The sequence below is a fragment of the Nannobrachium achirus genome, assembly GCF_963921795.1.
Source record: "Nannobrachium achirus genome assembly, chromosome: 18".
NCBI lineage: Eukaryota > Metazoa > Chordata > Actinopteri > Myctophiformes > Myctophidae > Nannobrachium > Nannobrachium achirus.
In genome coordinates this window covers 42689803-42708024 of record NC_137825.1, presented here as the reverse complement: position 1 = coordinate 42708024, position 18222 = coordinate 42689803, and the positions used below count along the sequence as shown (strand labels likewise).

The 18222-nt window shown below is 43.1% G+C and overlaps 1 protein-coding gene across 1 annotated transcript; it reads left to right on the top strand.

The window, feature by feature from the left end:
• Positions 1–822: 822 nt before the first annotated feature.
• Positions 823–3072, top strand: LOC308303118 (protein transport protein Sec23A-like; the record flags this gene model as incomplete). The annotated part of the gene is made up of 1 exon (XM_080747441.1): positions 823–3072. The coding sequence occupies one exon, from the start codon at positions 823–825 to the stop codon at positions 3070–3072; it is 2250 nt and encodes a 749-aa protein (XP_080603567.1).
• Positions 3073–18222: the final 15150 nt, after the last annotated feature.

The following is an 18222-nucleotide window of genomic DNA, read 5'->3' as shown; positions in this document are numbered from 1 at the left end:
TGCCAGCCACATGCCAGCCACAGGGCTATGTACATGTTTCCACCCTTTATGGAGAAAGAGAGAGAGAGAGAGAGAGACTTGCAGAGATGCTGTACTGACGATCTATACAGTTCTCTGCCATGGCCTACTTAATGTCTGTGTGATGGAAAACATTTGCCACCTGCTCTAATTTGTTACCTGGGTATGTAAGAACAGCTGGAGAGGCTCACTTTTCTTTTTTTAGATCTTTATCTTAGGCTCACATGCTTCAATGCAGCTTTTCCATACAATCTTCTGAGAGACTGAGAGATCAAACTTCCTCAATATCTTTGTGCAATTTTGCAGCAAAAGGAGATAGAGATACTACCTTTTGGAAAATGTGACGTTATATACCTTTCCCCTAGCTTTTACACCTACATTACACATGCCGCATCTTTAGATAATGTTATGCATACTGTAGTACAGTATTGTTTGTACACTGTCAGTACATTGGTTGAATATTATATAAGTTAAGTATGCTCCATATTTGGACCCGGACGACATATAACTCCATATATGGAGACGGCTCCATATATGGAGACATCTAGCTACTGACATCAGTATGACGTCACACAGTACACATCTGATGACAGGTTATGATGTCACACAGTACACAAATGAGCACTATATAAAGAGTGGCATTACCCACCGAAGGCATGCAAGCAGTACTCCACTCTTAGCCTATCTCCAAGACACAAGGCTATAAGCTAGTGCACACGGCGAGACACCAGAGCCACCCGTACGAGTGAAGACATTTAGGACACCACTGCGGCGGAGGAACCTGCAGTTTGAATATTAGTTATCATGTCCACTTTCCCAGAATACATTGCTCAGTGTGAAAAGCATGATGGTGTGCGTTTTAGTTGGAATGTTTGGCCATCCAGTCGCCGGGAGGCATCCGGAATGGTCGTACCTATTGCTGCCCTCTTCACTCCTCTGAAGGAACGGCCTGACCTTCCTCCCATCCAGTATCAACCAATTCTCTGCAGCAGCTGCAGAGCTGTCCTCAACCCCCAGTGTCGGGTTTACTACAGAGACAAGTTGTGGACATGTAACTTCTGTTATCAGAAGAACCACTTTCCTCCTACCTATGCTGGTATTTCCGAGGTGAACCAGCCTGCTGAACTAAAGCCCCAGTTCTCCACAATAGAGTATGTTGTAAAGTGTGATCCTCAGATGCCCTTGGTCTTCCTGTATGTTGTGGACACCTGCATGGAGAATGAAGACTTGCAGGCTCTGAAGGAATCTCTCCAGATGTCCTTGTCTCTTCTTCCCCCTTCTACTCTGGTGGGACTCATCACCTTTGGTCAAATAGTTCATGTCCATGACCTGGGCTGTGAGGGAATCTCTAAGAGCTATGTGTTCAGAGGAACTAAAGACCTAAACAGCAAACAGATCCTGGAGATGTTGGGTCTGGCCAAACCACCAGTCCAGGGAAGAGGACCACAGGAGCAGCCCACCTCTAATAGATTCTTGCAGCCGCTCCAGAAAGTAGACATGAACCTTATTGACCTTTTGGGGGAGCTACAGCAAGATCCCTGGCCTGTCACTCAGGGCAAAAGACCACTTCGCTCTCTGGGTGTCGCCCTCTCCATTGCTGTTGGCCTACTGGAGTGTACGTTCCCGAACACCGGGGCTCGTATCATGATGTTTATTGGGGGCCCGGCCACTCAGGGCCCTGGCATGGTGGTGGGGGACGAACTGAAGATGCCCATCCGCTCCTGGCATGACATTGAGGAAGGAAGTGCCAAGTTTATGAAAAAAGCTACCAAACACTATGAGGCGCTGGCTAACAGAGCATCGACCAACGGCCACATCATTGACATCTATGCCTGTGCCCTCGACCAGACTGGTCTGTTGGAAATGAAATGCTGCTCCAATCATACTGGAGGGTTTATAGTTATGGCAAACTCCTTCAACACATCTATTTTTAAACAAACGTTCCAGAGAGTTTTCAACAAAGATGATCAGGGAATGTTTAAGATGGCCTTTGCTGGAACTCTGGAAATAAAGACATCGAGAGAGATCAAGGTATCGAAAGCCATCGGATCATGTGTGTCCCTCAGTGCTAAAGATAATGAGATTGGAATAGGAGGGACCTATCAGATCTGTGGTTTGGACCAAGGTACCACGCTGGCTATATACTTTGATGTTGTCAGCCAACACAATGCTCCTAGCCCCCTAGAAGGTCAGGGGGTGGTCCAGTTTGTAACCAAGTACCAACACTCGTCTGGACAGAGACGCATCAGAGTTACTACTATTGCCAGGAATTGGGCAGGTGCCCAGACCCAGATTCCATCGTCGTTTGATCAGGAAGCAGCGGCCATCTTAATGGCCCGCCTGGCAGTTTACCAAGCGGAAAGCAAAGAAGGACCAGACATTCTCAGATGGCTCGACAGAGAACTGATTAGACTGTGTCAGAAGTTTGGAGACTATCATAATAATGACCCAAGCTCCTTCAGATTATCCGAAACCTTCTCTCTCTACCCACAGTTTATGTTCCATCTACGTAGGTCTGCCTTCCTCAAGGTTTTCAACAACAGTCCAGATGAGACTTCATATTACAGACATCAACTCATGAGACAAGATCTGACTCAGTCTCTCATTATGGTCCAACCTATTCTATATGCCTACTCCTTCAACGGACCACCTGAGCCTGTCCTGTTAGACAGCAGTAGTATTCTACCAGACAGAATCCTCCTGATGGACTCTTTCTTCCAGATACTCATCTACCATGGAGAGAAAGTATCTAAATGGCGTCAGGCAGGCTATCAAGAAATGCCAGAATATGAAAACTTCAAACATCTTCTTCAAGCTCCAGTCGACGACGTCCAGGAACTCCTGCAAACACGCTTCCCCATGCCAACATATATAAACACACAACATGGAGGAAGTGAGGCGCGGTTCCTGTTGTCCAAAGTGAATCCGTCTCAAACCCACAACAACATGTATGCCTGGGCCCAGGAGTCCGGCGCTTCCATCCTAACAGATGACTGCAGTCTGCAGTTGTTCATGGATCATCTGAAGAAAATTGCCGTCTCCAGCGATGTCTAAATGAAATGAATAAACAGCTCATTTATTATCTCCACCAGCACCAAATCTCTCGCACGCTGCCAGTAGGCTAGTATATTTGAAATATTTAACTTTAATCTGATTTGATAATGTAATTGAAAGGAAATCGTCTCAGGCTGAAACCTTGCCCAAATGGTGTCATACATTATAGATATGTCATAGATCACTGATGTCATAGACTGACCACATGAGGTGTGAGCTCCAAATGGGAGCAACGCTTTCTTTTTCTTTTTGAGCGGTGCAAACCGCTCCTATAAGTGGCTGTGCGTGTGTCTGTAGCCTTTTTCCTCAGCGTTTTGCCATAGTAAAATGTGTGTACGTAGCATCATGTTTGTCTAGTGATGTCATATGTTGTATGTCTGTAGCCTTTTTCCTCAGCGTTTTGCCATAGCAAAACGTGTGTGTGTAGCATAGCCTGTACATCCTAGACTTAAATCCTAGTCTGAAGATGTTATGCAAGCACGACCACCGCTCACTTCACATTGGGTGTGATTTTTTTCTTTTTTTTTACTCTAGATTTTCAGGCCCATATTGCCCTCTAATGAGTGCGGTTGCTGTAAGCAACATATTATAGTTCTGGCCCAGCTTACTTAATGTTCTGGATAACACTTAGCCAATCATGAAGCTAATTTAATGTTCCGCATAACACTTAGCCAATCAGGAAGCAGCATTCTCTGTGCTAGCTCGAGGATTGGTCGAGCTTCACATGACAGTTAGCTTGCTGCAGAATATAGTCACGGGAACCACACTTGCAATTTCCAATTGCATCTTTCTAATATTATATTGTGCTGATCAGATTAATGGCCAACAAGTTATGGCCATTTGAACTGTTAAACACTGCTGTAACACTGCTGTTGCACCCAATACGTGTACAATGTAGTTTTTTTGGATGAGACTGTTCTCATGGCAAACCCCTGAATAGCATTTTGCCACGTTTAGTGAGGATTTTAGCAACGGTATGGTGTGCAGAGTAAAGTGGGTGAATAGGTGGTTGTGCATTCATGGATGTCTGTCAACCTGTGTCGAGTATGCCCCTCGGTGCTCGCTCAGACAACTCTGTCTAAGCAGCCAACGATTTGCGCATGCGCCACAATGGAACGGAATGAATCGTTGGGGGTGCATTCAGTAGTAGGGATGGGACGATAATCGCTATTATCCTTTATCGTGATTTAAAAAACATAATAATCGTATCGTGGAGATTTAAATTTATCGTGAAATTATCCTCCGTCATGCACTGGGATCAATTCACATTTTATTTGCCGACCTGCATATCTGGTACCATATAAACCCTCTTTAATTGGCAAAATGGGCATAGAAATACGTACTTGATGCAGTCTTTTTTCACTCTCTACCAAATCCCTTGTAGATCTGCTATTTTGATTGTCACGATAATATCGTAAACCTGCAATTTCTCCGGTCACAATAATTGTGACATAATATTTTCATATTGTCCCATCGTATATTTTATTGTGACCGTAGGTTGCAGTTAACTGTGCCATCAATATTAGTCCATATGGACATATTTGTGTCAGTTTAACCAGTCCAACTTAAACAACCAACCGCAACTCGAATCACACTTGCAAATGAATTCCGTCCTGTGCGACCTCACCCTTTAGGGCAAGGTCGTTATTCACCCTTAGACCTCTTACTGGTTCATATACTGTATGTCATCTAGAAGTTCAATTGGATGTTATATACAGCCTCGCATATAAGAAGTTATACAGTGTATGACCTAACGTGTTAGTTTTGTTAACAGAATAACGGTTCCATCCACCTTCATAGCTTAATACCTTAATACATTTGTAATCTTTGTATAAACCTGACTGGTGTGGTGTCTCATGTAAACTATGAACCATGCTACAAACCACACACATGCACACACATGTGCACACACACACGTATGCATGTAAGTGGTATATTTTCAAGGGTACTACTGTAGGTCTATGAAGGGCAGCAGACGAGTTTGTTTTGGTGGCCACATTTTGTTGCCCTGGTGTGTGTGTGCGTGCGTGCGTGCGTGCGTGCGTGCGTGCGTGCGTGCGTGCGTGCGTGCGTGCGTTTGTGTGTGCGTCAGTAGTCAAAGGGAGCAAACCACCAGACTATTCCTCCAGTTACGGCATCACAAGCTGCCATCTGTGGAGCAGAAATTGGAACTAGGTGCCAGATCAAGGTCATGCCTTGAATTTATTTATTTCATTAATACTTAATTTAACAAATAGACACGTATTTTTGTGTTTTCAAAGTATTTATTTTTATTGCAGTGCAAGTTCGCAAACATACTAATAAAAACTATTTGTAATAGTTTTATTCCCTGCCTGGGTCCTATGAAGCCTTCCCCTTCCGCATTACAGGGCTTTCTTTGTTAATAGCTGCACAATTTACCCCAATAGCACCTTTTCCCTTTTTACATGTGTGACACTATAGCTCGAATGAGAAACTCATTGTCTCCCCTATACATAGTAATACAGTTAGCAGGGACCCCACCTGAGTCTATACATTATGGAAGTTATTGCTTTAAGTTAAAATATTGACTTTATAACTTTGTGGGACATAATGCTTCTCGCCCTTAGGGCGACTTACTGGTTATTATACTTATATTCAACCTTGTGTAACGTATTGATTGTCTAAATTAATTCTCATTCTCACACTAAAGTCCTAATTTAGATTTGACTTCAGCTGTCAATCTAACTTATGACTTCCCTCACCTCACTCTCTGTTTCAGCATATATGCTGTCTTTAGTGCATAATACAGAGATACCTTAACTTAATCAGTCTCCATTATCATACTGTATATTGTACTGTCACTTATTAGCTAGTCTGTTCATATTTATCACCATTTAGAGAGAGCGTCTCTGTGAATACGTTTACGGTGTTATGGGCAAAGTACTGAATGAGCACTATCCATGGAACAGTCACCTAATAAATTTGCCTTGTCAAATGATGTTGTCACTCACAGAAAATAACACATTTTCAATTGAATGTCTGTTCTTCCAAGAATCAAGAAGGTTTATTTGTCACTTCTCATACAGGTAGAAGCAGCTAAATTCAGTCAGTTCTTTTCAGCAAGTGACACCACCATGCGACAAAGCATAAATTAGGCTTTAGACTTAATTTGATCGTGCAGAGACTGCAGAGAGAGCACAGAGCATGCTGGCTTTTGTTACCAACTAGTAAGGAAACCTACTCGCTACTAGATTTAATAGATCTAGTGAAATTCCATTGGTTCGCATGCCAGCGATGCCAGTGACAACTGACAACTTAAGCACTCCGAAACTTCACATCTTACACGTGTACGATGGAAAACCCTTTGCAAGGCTTGTGCACCCAATCATGTACATGTATATATACGTTGAGGTTATGGAAATGTCACACAGCACTACATTTCTGTAGCAGTTTCCTTACTGACATGTCATTTTAGTGTGGGTGCCTCAGGTTGCAGTCAATCCACTTTCAATAGGATATATGGTAAGGTGGTATATGGAAATGGCATGAAATGACATGAAATAATCCTGTTATTGATGTTATATTCTCTCTTGGAGGACAGATGGGAGAGGAGAGGAGAGGTACAGTACCATTGCTTATTATTGTAACTAGAAGCTGGGCCGCCCTTCGCGTCTAGTCGGCGACCTGGCCAACTCGGGAACGATGTAAATAGGGAATGAATGCCCCGCCCTTTAATGCAAACCCCATTATACCTGTTGTCATAGGACCCGTCTTGACCATCTGTTTGCCTGTGTCCATTTATGCCCATATATGGAGATATCTGTATCTGTCTGTCTGTCGGCGTCCATTTTATGTCCATATATGGAGATCACTGCAGATATAATCCTGGGTCCATTTTATGCCCATATATGGCCATATATGGAGATATCTGTCTATTTGCATCCATTTTATGCCCATATATGGAGATCTCTGTATCTGTCTGTCTGTGTCCCTTTATGCCCGTATATGGAGATCTTTGTGATTCTGCGTCCATTTTATGCCCATATATGCCATATGGAGATATCTTTTTATCTGCGTCCATTTTATGCCCATATATGAGATCTCTGTCGCTTTTTGTTTGTTTCTTCTTTAAGCATATGGAGATATCTGTTTATATTCGTCCATTTTATGCCCATATATGAGATCTCTGTCGCTTTTTGTTTGTTTCTTCTTTAAGCAGAATACGCAGCCTGCTTAAATCTGCATCATTCAAGTCATCCTCCCAGTCCCACGCTTTGTTGCTTGTCTTATGTTTGTCTTGTCTCTTTTATTTTCTTTATCTTTTTTGGAGCGGACCCCATTAATGCAAACCCCAATATACCTGTTGTCATAGGACACGTTTTGACCATCTATCTGTTTGCCTTTGTCCCCACCCTTTAATGCAAACCCCAATATACCTGTTGTCATAGGACCCGTTTTGACCATCTGTTTGCCTTTGTCCCCTTATGCCCATATATGGAGATCTCTGCACACACAGTACCGGTTGCGTAAAACTCTGATGTCAGACATCAGCTCCGCATACGGGCATTCATTTTATGCCCATATCTGGAGAACGCGCGTGCCGGTGGGAAGAAGGGTTCTCGAGATACGCGGATTACATACATACATACACATTCACAGAGATTTTTTGTTGACTCATGTGGAGTACGTGATGTCAGAGCCTTTTATGAAGTGATGTCACAATGAGTCAGTGCTTGCGCCGGTTTCCTCCGAAACACCTGATGTCAACAATCAGCTCCGCATATGGTGATTCCGAACGTTTCGCGCCGGCGTACGTGATGTCAGAGCCTTTTATGAAGTGATGTCACAATGAGTCAGCGCTTGCGCCGATTTCCTCCGGAACAGCCTGATGTCAACAATCAGCTCTGCATAAGGAGATTCCGAACGTTTTGCGCCGGTTTCGGAAAACCGTGCGTCGGGTCGGGTCGAGGCTCTGCACTGCACTCCGCGCCGCGTCGGGGAACGCGCGTGCCGAATCTGAAGCCGGTGGGACGAACGGTTCTCGAGATACGCGGGTTACATACACGCAGAGATACATACACGCAGAGATTTGTCGCATTTATAGATAGATGTTACTGGTCGGTCTAGGAATTTAAGTTAATTATTTGGTGGCACATGTTTCTCAGTAAGATAAGGGTATACGGCAGCTAAATATTTCAAAGGAGGCTTGATAGGCTGCTTTGTGTTCTTGTAATAAACAGAGAAAAACAACATGCTGGGGTGGTTCAGGGCCACTAACTAACTCAAGCCAAATGAATATAGGTCTGGGTAGTGTTGAGGGAGAGCTGTTAGAATCCCGATGATAGGAATCCTGGAGGTCGTCCACATCCTGATGATATTCTGGAGGTCGAGTCCTGAAGACGTCTGTGATGAAGAGCCGAGTCCTGGAGGTCAGGGTCCAGCGGAGAATGTGCAGAGAATGTTAGAGAGGCAGGGGCTGACATTTCTTAAAACAGCCTTTTCGTGATAATATCGAAAATTAGCTTGGAGGTTGGCTATTTTCGGTGCTAGATACCACCCTGACGTAAACATAATCGAGTAAATACTGTGATTTCTTCACAGATATTGCAATTCTTTGAACATAAGATGTTGCATTGAAGTTCAGGAGAGTTTCGACATGTCAATTCTCTTGAATTCTGCCTTCAGGTATGGCATAAAGAGGGCATTTGCATTTTCTTTCACCATAGTTGCATTTCTTTCACCATAGTAACTAAAAACTGCATTCATGGTCTGGAGAGGACACTTTTTACAGACAGATAAAGGGCAGGGGCTCAAGCCCCCTTTGATGTCTATGTGTGCACGTGCCTGTCAAGGGCCGTTGGAGTTTCTTTAAGTTTGGTTGATACAAATCATTTTTCCATGATCAGAGAAATTTAAGGCATGGCTGAAGTCCAACTAGTCTATAACAGCTCTTGTCTGTGTCTATGTACAGTAGTCTGTCTCCTCCGACCAAACTCAACTCAATGCCACTGTACATCCATGATGTCAAGAAGTAGAAACACGTGCACCACTGTTTGCACAAGCGAATGTCTGATAATTTAACTGAAAGTGAAGGTGAAAGTTGTGAAAAGTGTCATTTTATGCTTGAATGGGTTTTACTTTTGTATGTACAGTACCTCTGGATGTCGCCCCGCTAGCGATGGCTGCAGGTGTGCTTGGCTGATTGAATGATTGTGTGAGTCTGTTCCAGCCTTCCAGCAGGGGTTAGAAAGTCGATGTCCCCCACCCCCAGCCATGACTTCCAGATAAACCGATACTTTCTGTGAAAGGTTTTGATTGAAGTGTTTGTTGATTTTAACAGCCCAGGTTTGTGGACACTTGAAAATGTTCAGAGCCTCAACCCTCAAGGTGGTGCTATAACAGGCACCACCATCGTCTTGACCTATACAGTAACTGCACTGATCTGCATAAACCTTTGTATGCACACTCCCTAGAGGCCAAGGAAAAACGTCATGGTCTACATTTTTCTAATCTGCCCTTTATATAGCACCAACAGGACAACTTATGTTAAACACGTACGTTTTTGTCCTTCAGATTTTATCAAAATATCAGTACACACAAATCAGTACACATGATCCTTCTGGTCATGTGATGAAGATGGATCTTTCATATTTTTTTATATTCTATCGTGGTTGGCTAAGATTGACATCCAAAGTTTGCAGGTGTGGTTTGTTTTGAATAAAATGCCTCAAAGTATGAACACAGCGTACAATTGTTCTTGACTGGGACGGAGACCTGCATATGGGCTCGGAAATGCACTTTTTCTAGTGCTTAATCTGTTTTCTTATGTTTTCTTTTTGATTAGGAATTAGGTTAATTGTTTGCATTTTGATTTCATTTTAGGTTGTTTTGTGCTTGGCTGATTGAACGAGTGTATGAGTGTGTGAAGCTGTTCCAGGGAGTTGATTTACTGCCTTCCAGCAGGGGGTTTAAAAGGTCGGTGTCCACCCCCAGCCAGACTTCCAGATAAACTGATACTTTCTGAAAGGTTTTGATTGAAGCGTTTGTTGATTTTAACAGCCCAGGTTTGGTATGGGTGGGTAGCTTTTGTGTTAAATCTGAGTTTTGATTAGACTTGTGTTTAGTTTCCTTTTGTTTGTTGTTTTGGCTCTTAGCCCACCCTGAAGCTACATGATTGGTCTTTAATTAAAGGCTATCCCATTGCTTGAAAAAGGGTGCCAATGTTTTGTTGATGGCAGTTCTTAGGTTCATGGTATCCCTAGCATTGGTCGTAACATGGTGTTTATTATAATCACCTTGGGTCATCTTTGACACTGGCCTCAATTGACTTGAAAAAGTAAAACAAAGGAATAAACGATAGCGGTGATATGAGTGGAACAGAGGTGATCCGAACCTCCCCACCCGGTTTCGAACTCGGGTCTCCCGCGTGAAAGTCCAATATCTTAACCATCACTCCAAAGGGACATCCCCATGGAATGAGAGCAGATACTAGACTTTTGAGGCTTCAGGCTTGGGCTGCGACTCTCTCCGCCACATGAGTATGCATGCCATTTAAATGCAGAACATTATCACTCAAGTACTAAGTACGGAGGTTCGACCTGACCCAGTTCCACAAAATGAATCATGAATAATTGAGGTGTGATGTTAAAATTGGCATTTGGATGAATGTCACAAAAACTGTCTCATAAAAAGTCACACAAAATGTCAAAATGTAATGAAAGGTGTTACGTCACATGGTTTGTCACCCAACGTGGTCTTAACATCTAGTTCTAAACATCCATCCATCCATCCATCCATCTTCAACCGCTTATCCGGAATCGGGTCGCGGGGGTAACAGTTCCAACTGAGACTTCCAGATTTCCTTATCCTGCGCAACTTCCTCCAATAGCGAGGCGTTCCCAGGCCAGTCTGGAGATATAATCCTTCCATCCGGTCTAGGTCTGCCACGGGGTCAATAAGAGAGAGAGAGAGTGTGTGTGTGTGTGTGTGTGTGTGTGTGTGTGTGTGTGTGTGTGTGTGTGTGTGTGTGTGTGTGTGTGTGTGTGTGTGTGTGTGTGTGTGTGTGTGTGTGTGTGTGTGTGCGCGTGTATGCGTGTGTGCATGCTTAGAGCATGTACCTCATCAGAGTTCTGATTGGTTTAATGAAGAATGTATCTGCTTTCTGTCTCTAGTCATTAATTATATTTTAAATGGATATAAAGTACAGCTACAGTATAGCGCTCTGTCACATGTGGGTGTGTGCACTGAAGATATGCATCTTGCTATAACACTTAATTAAGTGTCTAGTTAGTATATCATGTCTGCACTCTTTCATCAGTGAGTCACATAGACCCAGCTGCTCTCACTGTAATAAAAAATGTAATTGAAAAAAAAAAAAATCAAACCTCGGTTCGAAGTGGAGCGGTGAATTTGAGCAGCTGTACCCTATGTGAGTGAGTGAGTGAGTGAGTAAACTGTGCCTGTGAGTGAGTGGTGAGTGTGCCTGGCCTGCACAAAACAGCGCCCCTCCTTTAACTAGTGTGTTGTGTGTGGCCACTCAAGGTATTGCCAGGCTACGGACACGGCCAGCCAGCCACCCACCCACGGACATACCCACGGACATACCTGTCTATTGGGAGCGCTTTCACCGCTCCAAAAACACAGCCCCTCACTTATTAGGAGGACAGTATGAGTCACCCGAAAAAAGGACAGGTGTTTTCGATGAATCTCTCATCACGTGTGCGTGCGCGCACACTCACTGTGTGTGTGTGTGTGTGTGTGTGTGTGTGTGTGTGTGTGTGTGTGTGTGTGTGTGACTGTGTGTGTGTGTGTGTGTGTGTGTGTGTGTGTGTGTGTGTGTGTGTGAGTGTGTGTGTGTGTGTGTGTGTGTGTGTGTGTGTGTGTGTGTGTGTGTGTGTGTGTGTGTGTGTGTGTGTGTGTGTGTGTGTGTGTGTGTGTGTGTGTGTGTGCGCGTGCGTGCGTGTGTGTGTGTGCGTGTGTGTGTGTTCTTGCAACTTGCATTATTTAGGGTGACCATACGTCCTCTTTTCCCCAGACATGTCCTCTTTTTGGCGTCTGTTCAGCCTGTCTGGGAGAATTTATAAAATCCTTCAAATTTTAGAGTTTGTGTAGCATGAGCGTCTAATTTATCAGCGCATCACACACCATTGTATTTACCATACACGTTCAATGGTTCATTTCGAAACACACTCTGAGAGGCGGAGTTCCACCCCAAACCCCGGAAGATCTGCCGATTTGCCGAAACGCAAATGCAATTTCACTGATGAAATGCAGCCGTGCAGACGCACACACACACAAGTCAAGAACTATTATAGAGCATATTTATGAGGAGAAATAAATATATTTACATAGATAAATAAATATATTATTTATAAAGCAACTTTGTGAGTATTTTGGGGTATTTTTTGTGTCTCCAAGAGGCCTGCTAGAGTGTCTTTTTTGGGGGAATTCAGAATATGTGTTTAACTGAGTTAGAAGTGATCACCCGACCCAACCCGAAAAAAACTGTTTTTTTTTGTGTGCACAGCTCCCCGCGCTCGCACAACTCCCCCAAGCGTGCGCACAGCTCCCCCTCCCACCACGTGGAGGTGTCCTCTGGTCACCCTAATTATTGTATGATTTGGTTTGGATTAACGAAGGCTTAGTCTCTCTAATCATTATGTTATACATTGTATCTACTTCACTCACTTTATGATTTTACTTACATCATATCGTCACTGTCTGGACAAAACCTTTTCCCGAAAATTTACATTTTGGAGTTAGGAGGTTTCGGCCCGACAGCAGAGATATATTATCAACACCTTTAACTAAAAGGTGTGCATCTGAGTGACACACCATGACGTGGAGTTCCCAGAAATGGCCACAACCCCAAGCTGTTATACCAAGGCATTAATTACACACACATTAATTGAGCTGTGATTGTAATGGGTTACATGTTACATGTTTTAGCTCTTATTCATTCTCTCTACTCTGCAACCAGCAGATAGGGCCCCCCCACCCCCGCATCTTGCTGTGTTCTCCTTCCGCTCCTTCATTCGTTCTCTAGCTGATGTTATTTTTAGCAAAGTCCAGGGAGGGAGGGAGAGAGAGAGAGAGAGAGAGAGAGAGAGAGAGAGAGAGAGAGAGATAGAGAGAGAGAGAGAGAGAGAGAGAGAGAGAGAGAGAGAGAGAGAGAGAGAGAGAATATGAGACATTCCTTTATGTGTCTCGGCTGGAGGGTGGTTTGGTTGGCGATGGGAGACGGTTGGGTTTGTGGAATACATTAATTACAGGTATTCATATGAATATGAATAGGGATATGCAGCTGCCCATGAACATGCATGCTGAGATGTCGATTGAATTAGTGATGCCTGTCTGTGCAGAGTGACTACTGGGGACACGATTGGTGAAATTGAATCGACGAATAATTTGTGATTAACGTGTGTTTTGGCACTGAACATTGTAACAGAAATCAAAATTCCATTTGTTTCCTTTTAAGCTTTGTTAACAAAAATCACACTCAGTTTGAAGAAATCAGTGCGATTGACGTTACAGTACTCTATTTGAGTGTGTGCTGGTCTCAGTGTAAACACATCCCATAATGTCAATGTACAATCATCCCTTCATTTCATCCCATAAGCCCATGTGGTACACCCCTGTGTGTGTGTGTGTGTGTGTGTGTGTGTGTGTGTGTGTGTGTGTGTGTGTGTGTGTGTGTGTGTGTGTGTGTGTGTGTGTGTGTGTGTGTGTGCGTGCGTGCGTGCGTGCGTGCGTGCGTGCGTGCGTGCGTGCGTGCGTGCGTGCGTGCGTGCGTGCGTGCGTGCGCGCGCGCGTGTGCGTGCGTGCGTGTGTGTGCATGTACGTGTGTGTGTGTGTGTGTGTGCACACATGCATGTGAGTGCAGAGCTGGCCAGTGTGTGTACTGTGTGTCACTTGGGCCTTTCAGCAGGTGATCATAGTAATAATTCCTGACAGACCTAGATGAGACATCATATCAGAAAAGTGAAAAGGAGCACCCAACACCGTTTCGCACAGCAATCATAATGAGCACACAACTTTAATTGAAAGTAGAATTTGCTTTTAATTTGGTGATTTCAAATAGGATTCTGTTGCTTTACAGTAAACAGCAAAGATGTACAATCTTACGGACATTTAAAGAGAAAAATTAAATATTTAGACAAATATATTTGGTACTTTTCAATGGAAATCGTATCAAAGTGACCCATTTGAGTTTACATTACTTCATGCACAACAAAACATCCATAGTGACTTGAATACAACTGAAAATGTACTCTTTCTCGATGGCTACTTGATTACTAGCGCTGCCTGCGCTGGTGACCTACTACAGAAGAATATTGACATAGTGAGTAAAAGGCACTGAAAGTTGGTCATTGCTCACAACCACTTCTTCAAAGACTATTTGTACTTACAGGCAGCAATAGACTGGAAATCAATTCAAAGACAGCTGTGCCTAGATTCGGGGAACCAGAAAATAGATAGTTCTGTTATTTACACATGATGTAGCCTGTTGAATGAGTCTTTCGTTTAACTACACTTCCTACTTTCTGCCTTTTGGCTGGATCAGTTGTTTGGAATAGTCTAGTTTTCTTTTTTTTATGTTCTTTACAATATACCTAAAGGTTCTGGTTTCCAGCTGTTTAAGCTAATATCTTATGACCTTACATTTTAAAGGAGCTAGAGGGTTGGGTTGTGTATTTACCTTGCCATGATGGAACTCCAAAGACGGTCAAGAAACCATAATAATTGAGCCATTGATTACAAATTGATCATTCAAAATTCTCCCCATCGACTTACATTGTACAGGGAAGAGGCTCATGGGAAGCTCTGTTAGCCCACAAATGAACGCAAACCAAGTTGATTCTGACAACATACAACATAACAGTTCTGTTTTTTAATTTAATTTTGATAATTTGTATTTGGGAGAAACCCCGGACTGCTTATGGATCCAAGGATCTGGATCCGGATCTTCAAATAATAAAATGGACAGGAAGTTATCATTTTCACATTATTAAAAAGAAATAGTACAGAATCAACTTTTGCGTTTGCGTACAATTTAAGTCAATGTATAAGCCTGTATTGGATTAACAATTTCTAATCAATGGAGCGATTATTTTTCTTCTCCACCTTTGGAGTTACAGTGGTCTAGCCCTTTAAGGTTTTAAGATGAAGTTCTATTGACCTAAAACATCTCAGCAGCAGTAATGCAGGATCAATGTAGCCTCAAGGCGAGAGACTTCTACACTGGCTCTACGACTGTATTCTTCCTCAAACTAACAGGGATATCCAGAGAGAGCGATTTCACATCAATAACCTTTACAGTTTATACAAGTACATTCACAAGACATTCATTTTGTGAGGTACATTCCCCAGAATGTGGCTACTATCTTGGTCCGTAACAGTACAAAGTGATATGTTGTATTTGATTATTCAGTATTTTTAGCAGTATAGGCCTACACCGTGCAATCGTACTGTATAACAATGATGTAATAGCTATACGAGTGTCATATGCATCAGGATAACCCTAATAGTAAATAAAGAATGCTCTCTCAAAGTTTTTCTTTTTCTTCTTACAAATTCACTTTTCACAGAAAGAAGAAAGCCTCATTAGGTGAACACAAGAGATAACTAATCTTCTCTGATTAGTTTAGTGTCCGCTAACGACTAATTAAGCACACAGACTTCATGCTGCTATGTGTGCTTCATGGTATGGATTAGCAATCAGATTCGCTGAATCCAGCCATTGCATTATAAGGGCTAATCAATATAGGTAGGTAGGTAGGTATAGGTAGGTATATAGGTTAGCTCTGGTCCATAGCATTAGTGGAGTTCTCTATGGACCAGAGCTAGTATATAGGTATGATCTCAGGTCATCTCAGAGATGCATGAAATGAATAAATAATAAGATATACCGGTATTAAGTGCTCTAAGGAGTTATTTCTTCTTTGACCTCATTGAGTGTGGCTCTCAAAAATGTACACACACCCATTCAACATTCTCTATAAACATGGCTACAGTATGCACGGACAAGTGCACACCACATGTGTACAAGCTGCCTGAACACTCCTGCACATAAACTTTTGTTTCATGTACTGGTCATGACGTAAATTAATAATAATAATAATAATAATAATTCATACAAAAAAATAAACAACAATTGATATCTACTGTATTGATACGTTCTCAAAAAGATATCTATCAAAAAGTCATCATTTCAAACACAACTTTGCTACATTTGAGACCTCTTCTAGAGTTTAGGCAAAAGCATTTTGTCACAAATATGCATCTTAACCCCACCGTATAACAAGCCCAAAATAACCTAAACACACAAATGTTACAATTGTTATGAAAAGCATAAAGCAAACCGAGAAGAATGACTGTGTCCAAACATACTCCCAGGGATACAATTATTTAAAGTAATTTCTCACTTCCAGTGGCCAGACAGCTGCAGCGTAATCCTCTGGCTGGGTAGGATTCATCCAAAGTGAGAAACACAGGTTGCCCTCCTTTGTTCTTTCCTCCTTCTGTATCAAGCAACAATATGTAGTACTCAGTCCATTCATACATACTGAATCAGAGAGCGAGGGAACCCCTCCCCCCATGGAAACGGTTTTCCCATGGGCACCGACTCCGAGGACAATTATGTGGAACTCACTGAGCTACGGCATTCACAGCCTTGTTTTACTTATCGATCCATCATAGCGCATCAGGCATGGCTACCTTCCCCATGCTGACACTAGGAGGGAGAACACCGAGTAGTATTGACCTGTATACTGCAGGTGGTGGCTGTGTTAATTCTACTAAGTGAGACTATACTAAGAGAGGTATATCTATTTATTTTACCCATTGGGTTGGTTCCTTTTCACCATTTCTCCTGCTTAATGTTGTTAATGTTCGTACAATTATGAATATATTCTCACCTGCAGCATGCCCAACCACAGTCTTCATCTGTCAGCCACTTAAAGCACCTCTGCTGGTTCAGCTGGGGGTTGGGTTGCTGCTCAAGGGCACTTTAACTGTGGCGTTCGAAGGAGAGAAGAACATGATGTCTAATTAAATTCCCTCTCCTAGAGCTTACGTAAAAACACACTCACTCACTCTCACTCTCACACACACACACACACACACACACACACACACACACACACACACACACACACACACACACACACACATACACACACACACACACACACACACACACACACACACACACACACCACTTTGCGTGTGCGCGAAGTGGGGCTCGTTCCAAGTTTCATTTCGACAGCTGTGTCTGCTGAGAGTGGGCAATCCAGCCAATCTCACCCATATATATATACCGGTACACACACTACAGTAAACACAGCTGGTGTGAATGTGGGGGCAACCTGCTCTGAGCTCCGTGACTCCGGAGCGGGGGTCATCCAGTATGAATGTTAACTCAGTCGTATAGTGGCTGTTGCAGGGCTTGACCTTGAGAGACATCCAGACGTCTCTATTCTAACTGCTGCTGCATGTTCATGTCCCCATGTCCCGAGGGGCACAGTGCCATACATCTTCCCCATATCGTGTCAACCGCCTTGGGAATGTGATCTATTCAAGACAGTCTTTGGTACCCAACCCCCCTCCCCCTTACCGAACAGTCCCTTTATGGAGATAATGAAAAACGTGCTCTCGAATATACAGTAGATGGGATATGGACTGCAAAATAATAGAACCCTATGGGTTTATACTCTCAAAGTTGAATTAACACTCAGGATTTTGCGGTGTGATGGGATACACATGTATGGCATGTATCCTCCTTTATCTCCATGTGAGGTATGAGTGGATGCATTTGAGTTATGAGTATGATACTATAAAACATACATTTCAAATCCACCTCACTCCTCCTGTGTGGGGTTGAGCTTTACCACTGCACATTGCACCGTGGTCAAAACATTATAATCTCATCTCCATTCCCTGTAACAGGAATAGAAATAACCCATTCCTATCCTTCCCTCTTCATCCCCCTCTATCCCGCTATCCTGAAAACTTTGAGGACATCAATCCAATTACCCTCACCGCTCATCCTTCCTGTACAGGTCTCCCTTGAGCGGCGCTTTTACTCATCAGCTGACCTCAATCATACCGTACCCTGTTCTGAACTGAGGACATCCTCCATGTCCGTCACAGGATACGACCCCCCCCCAACTCTGTCCCGCTCCATGAACA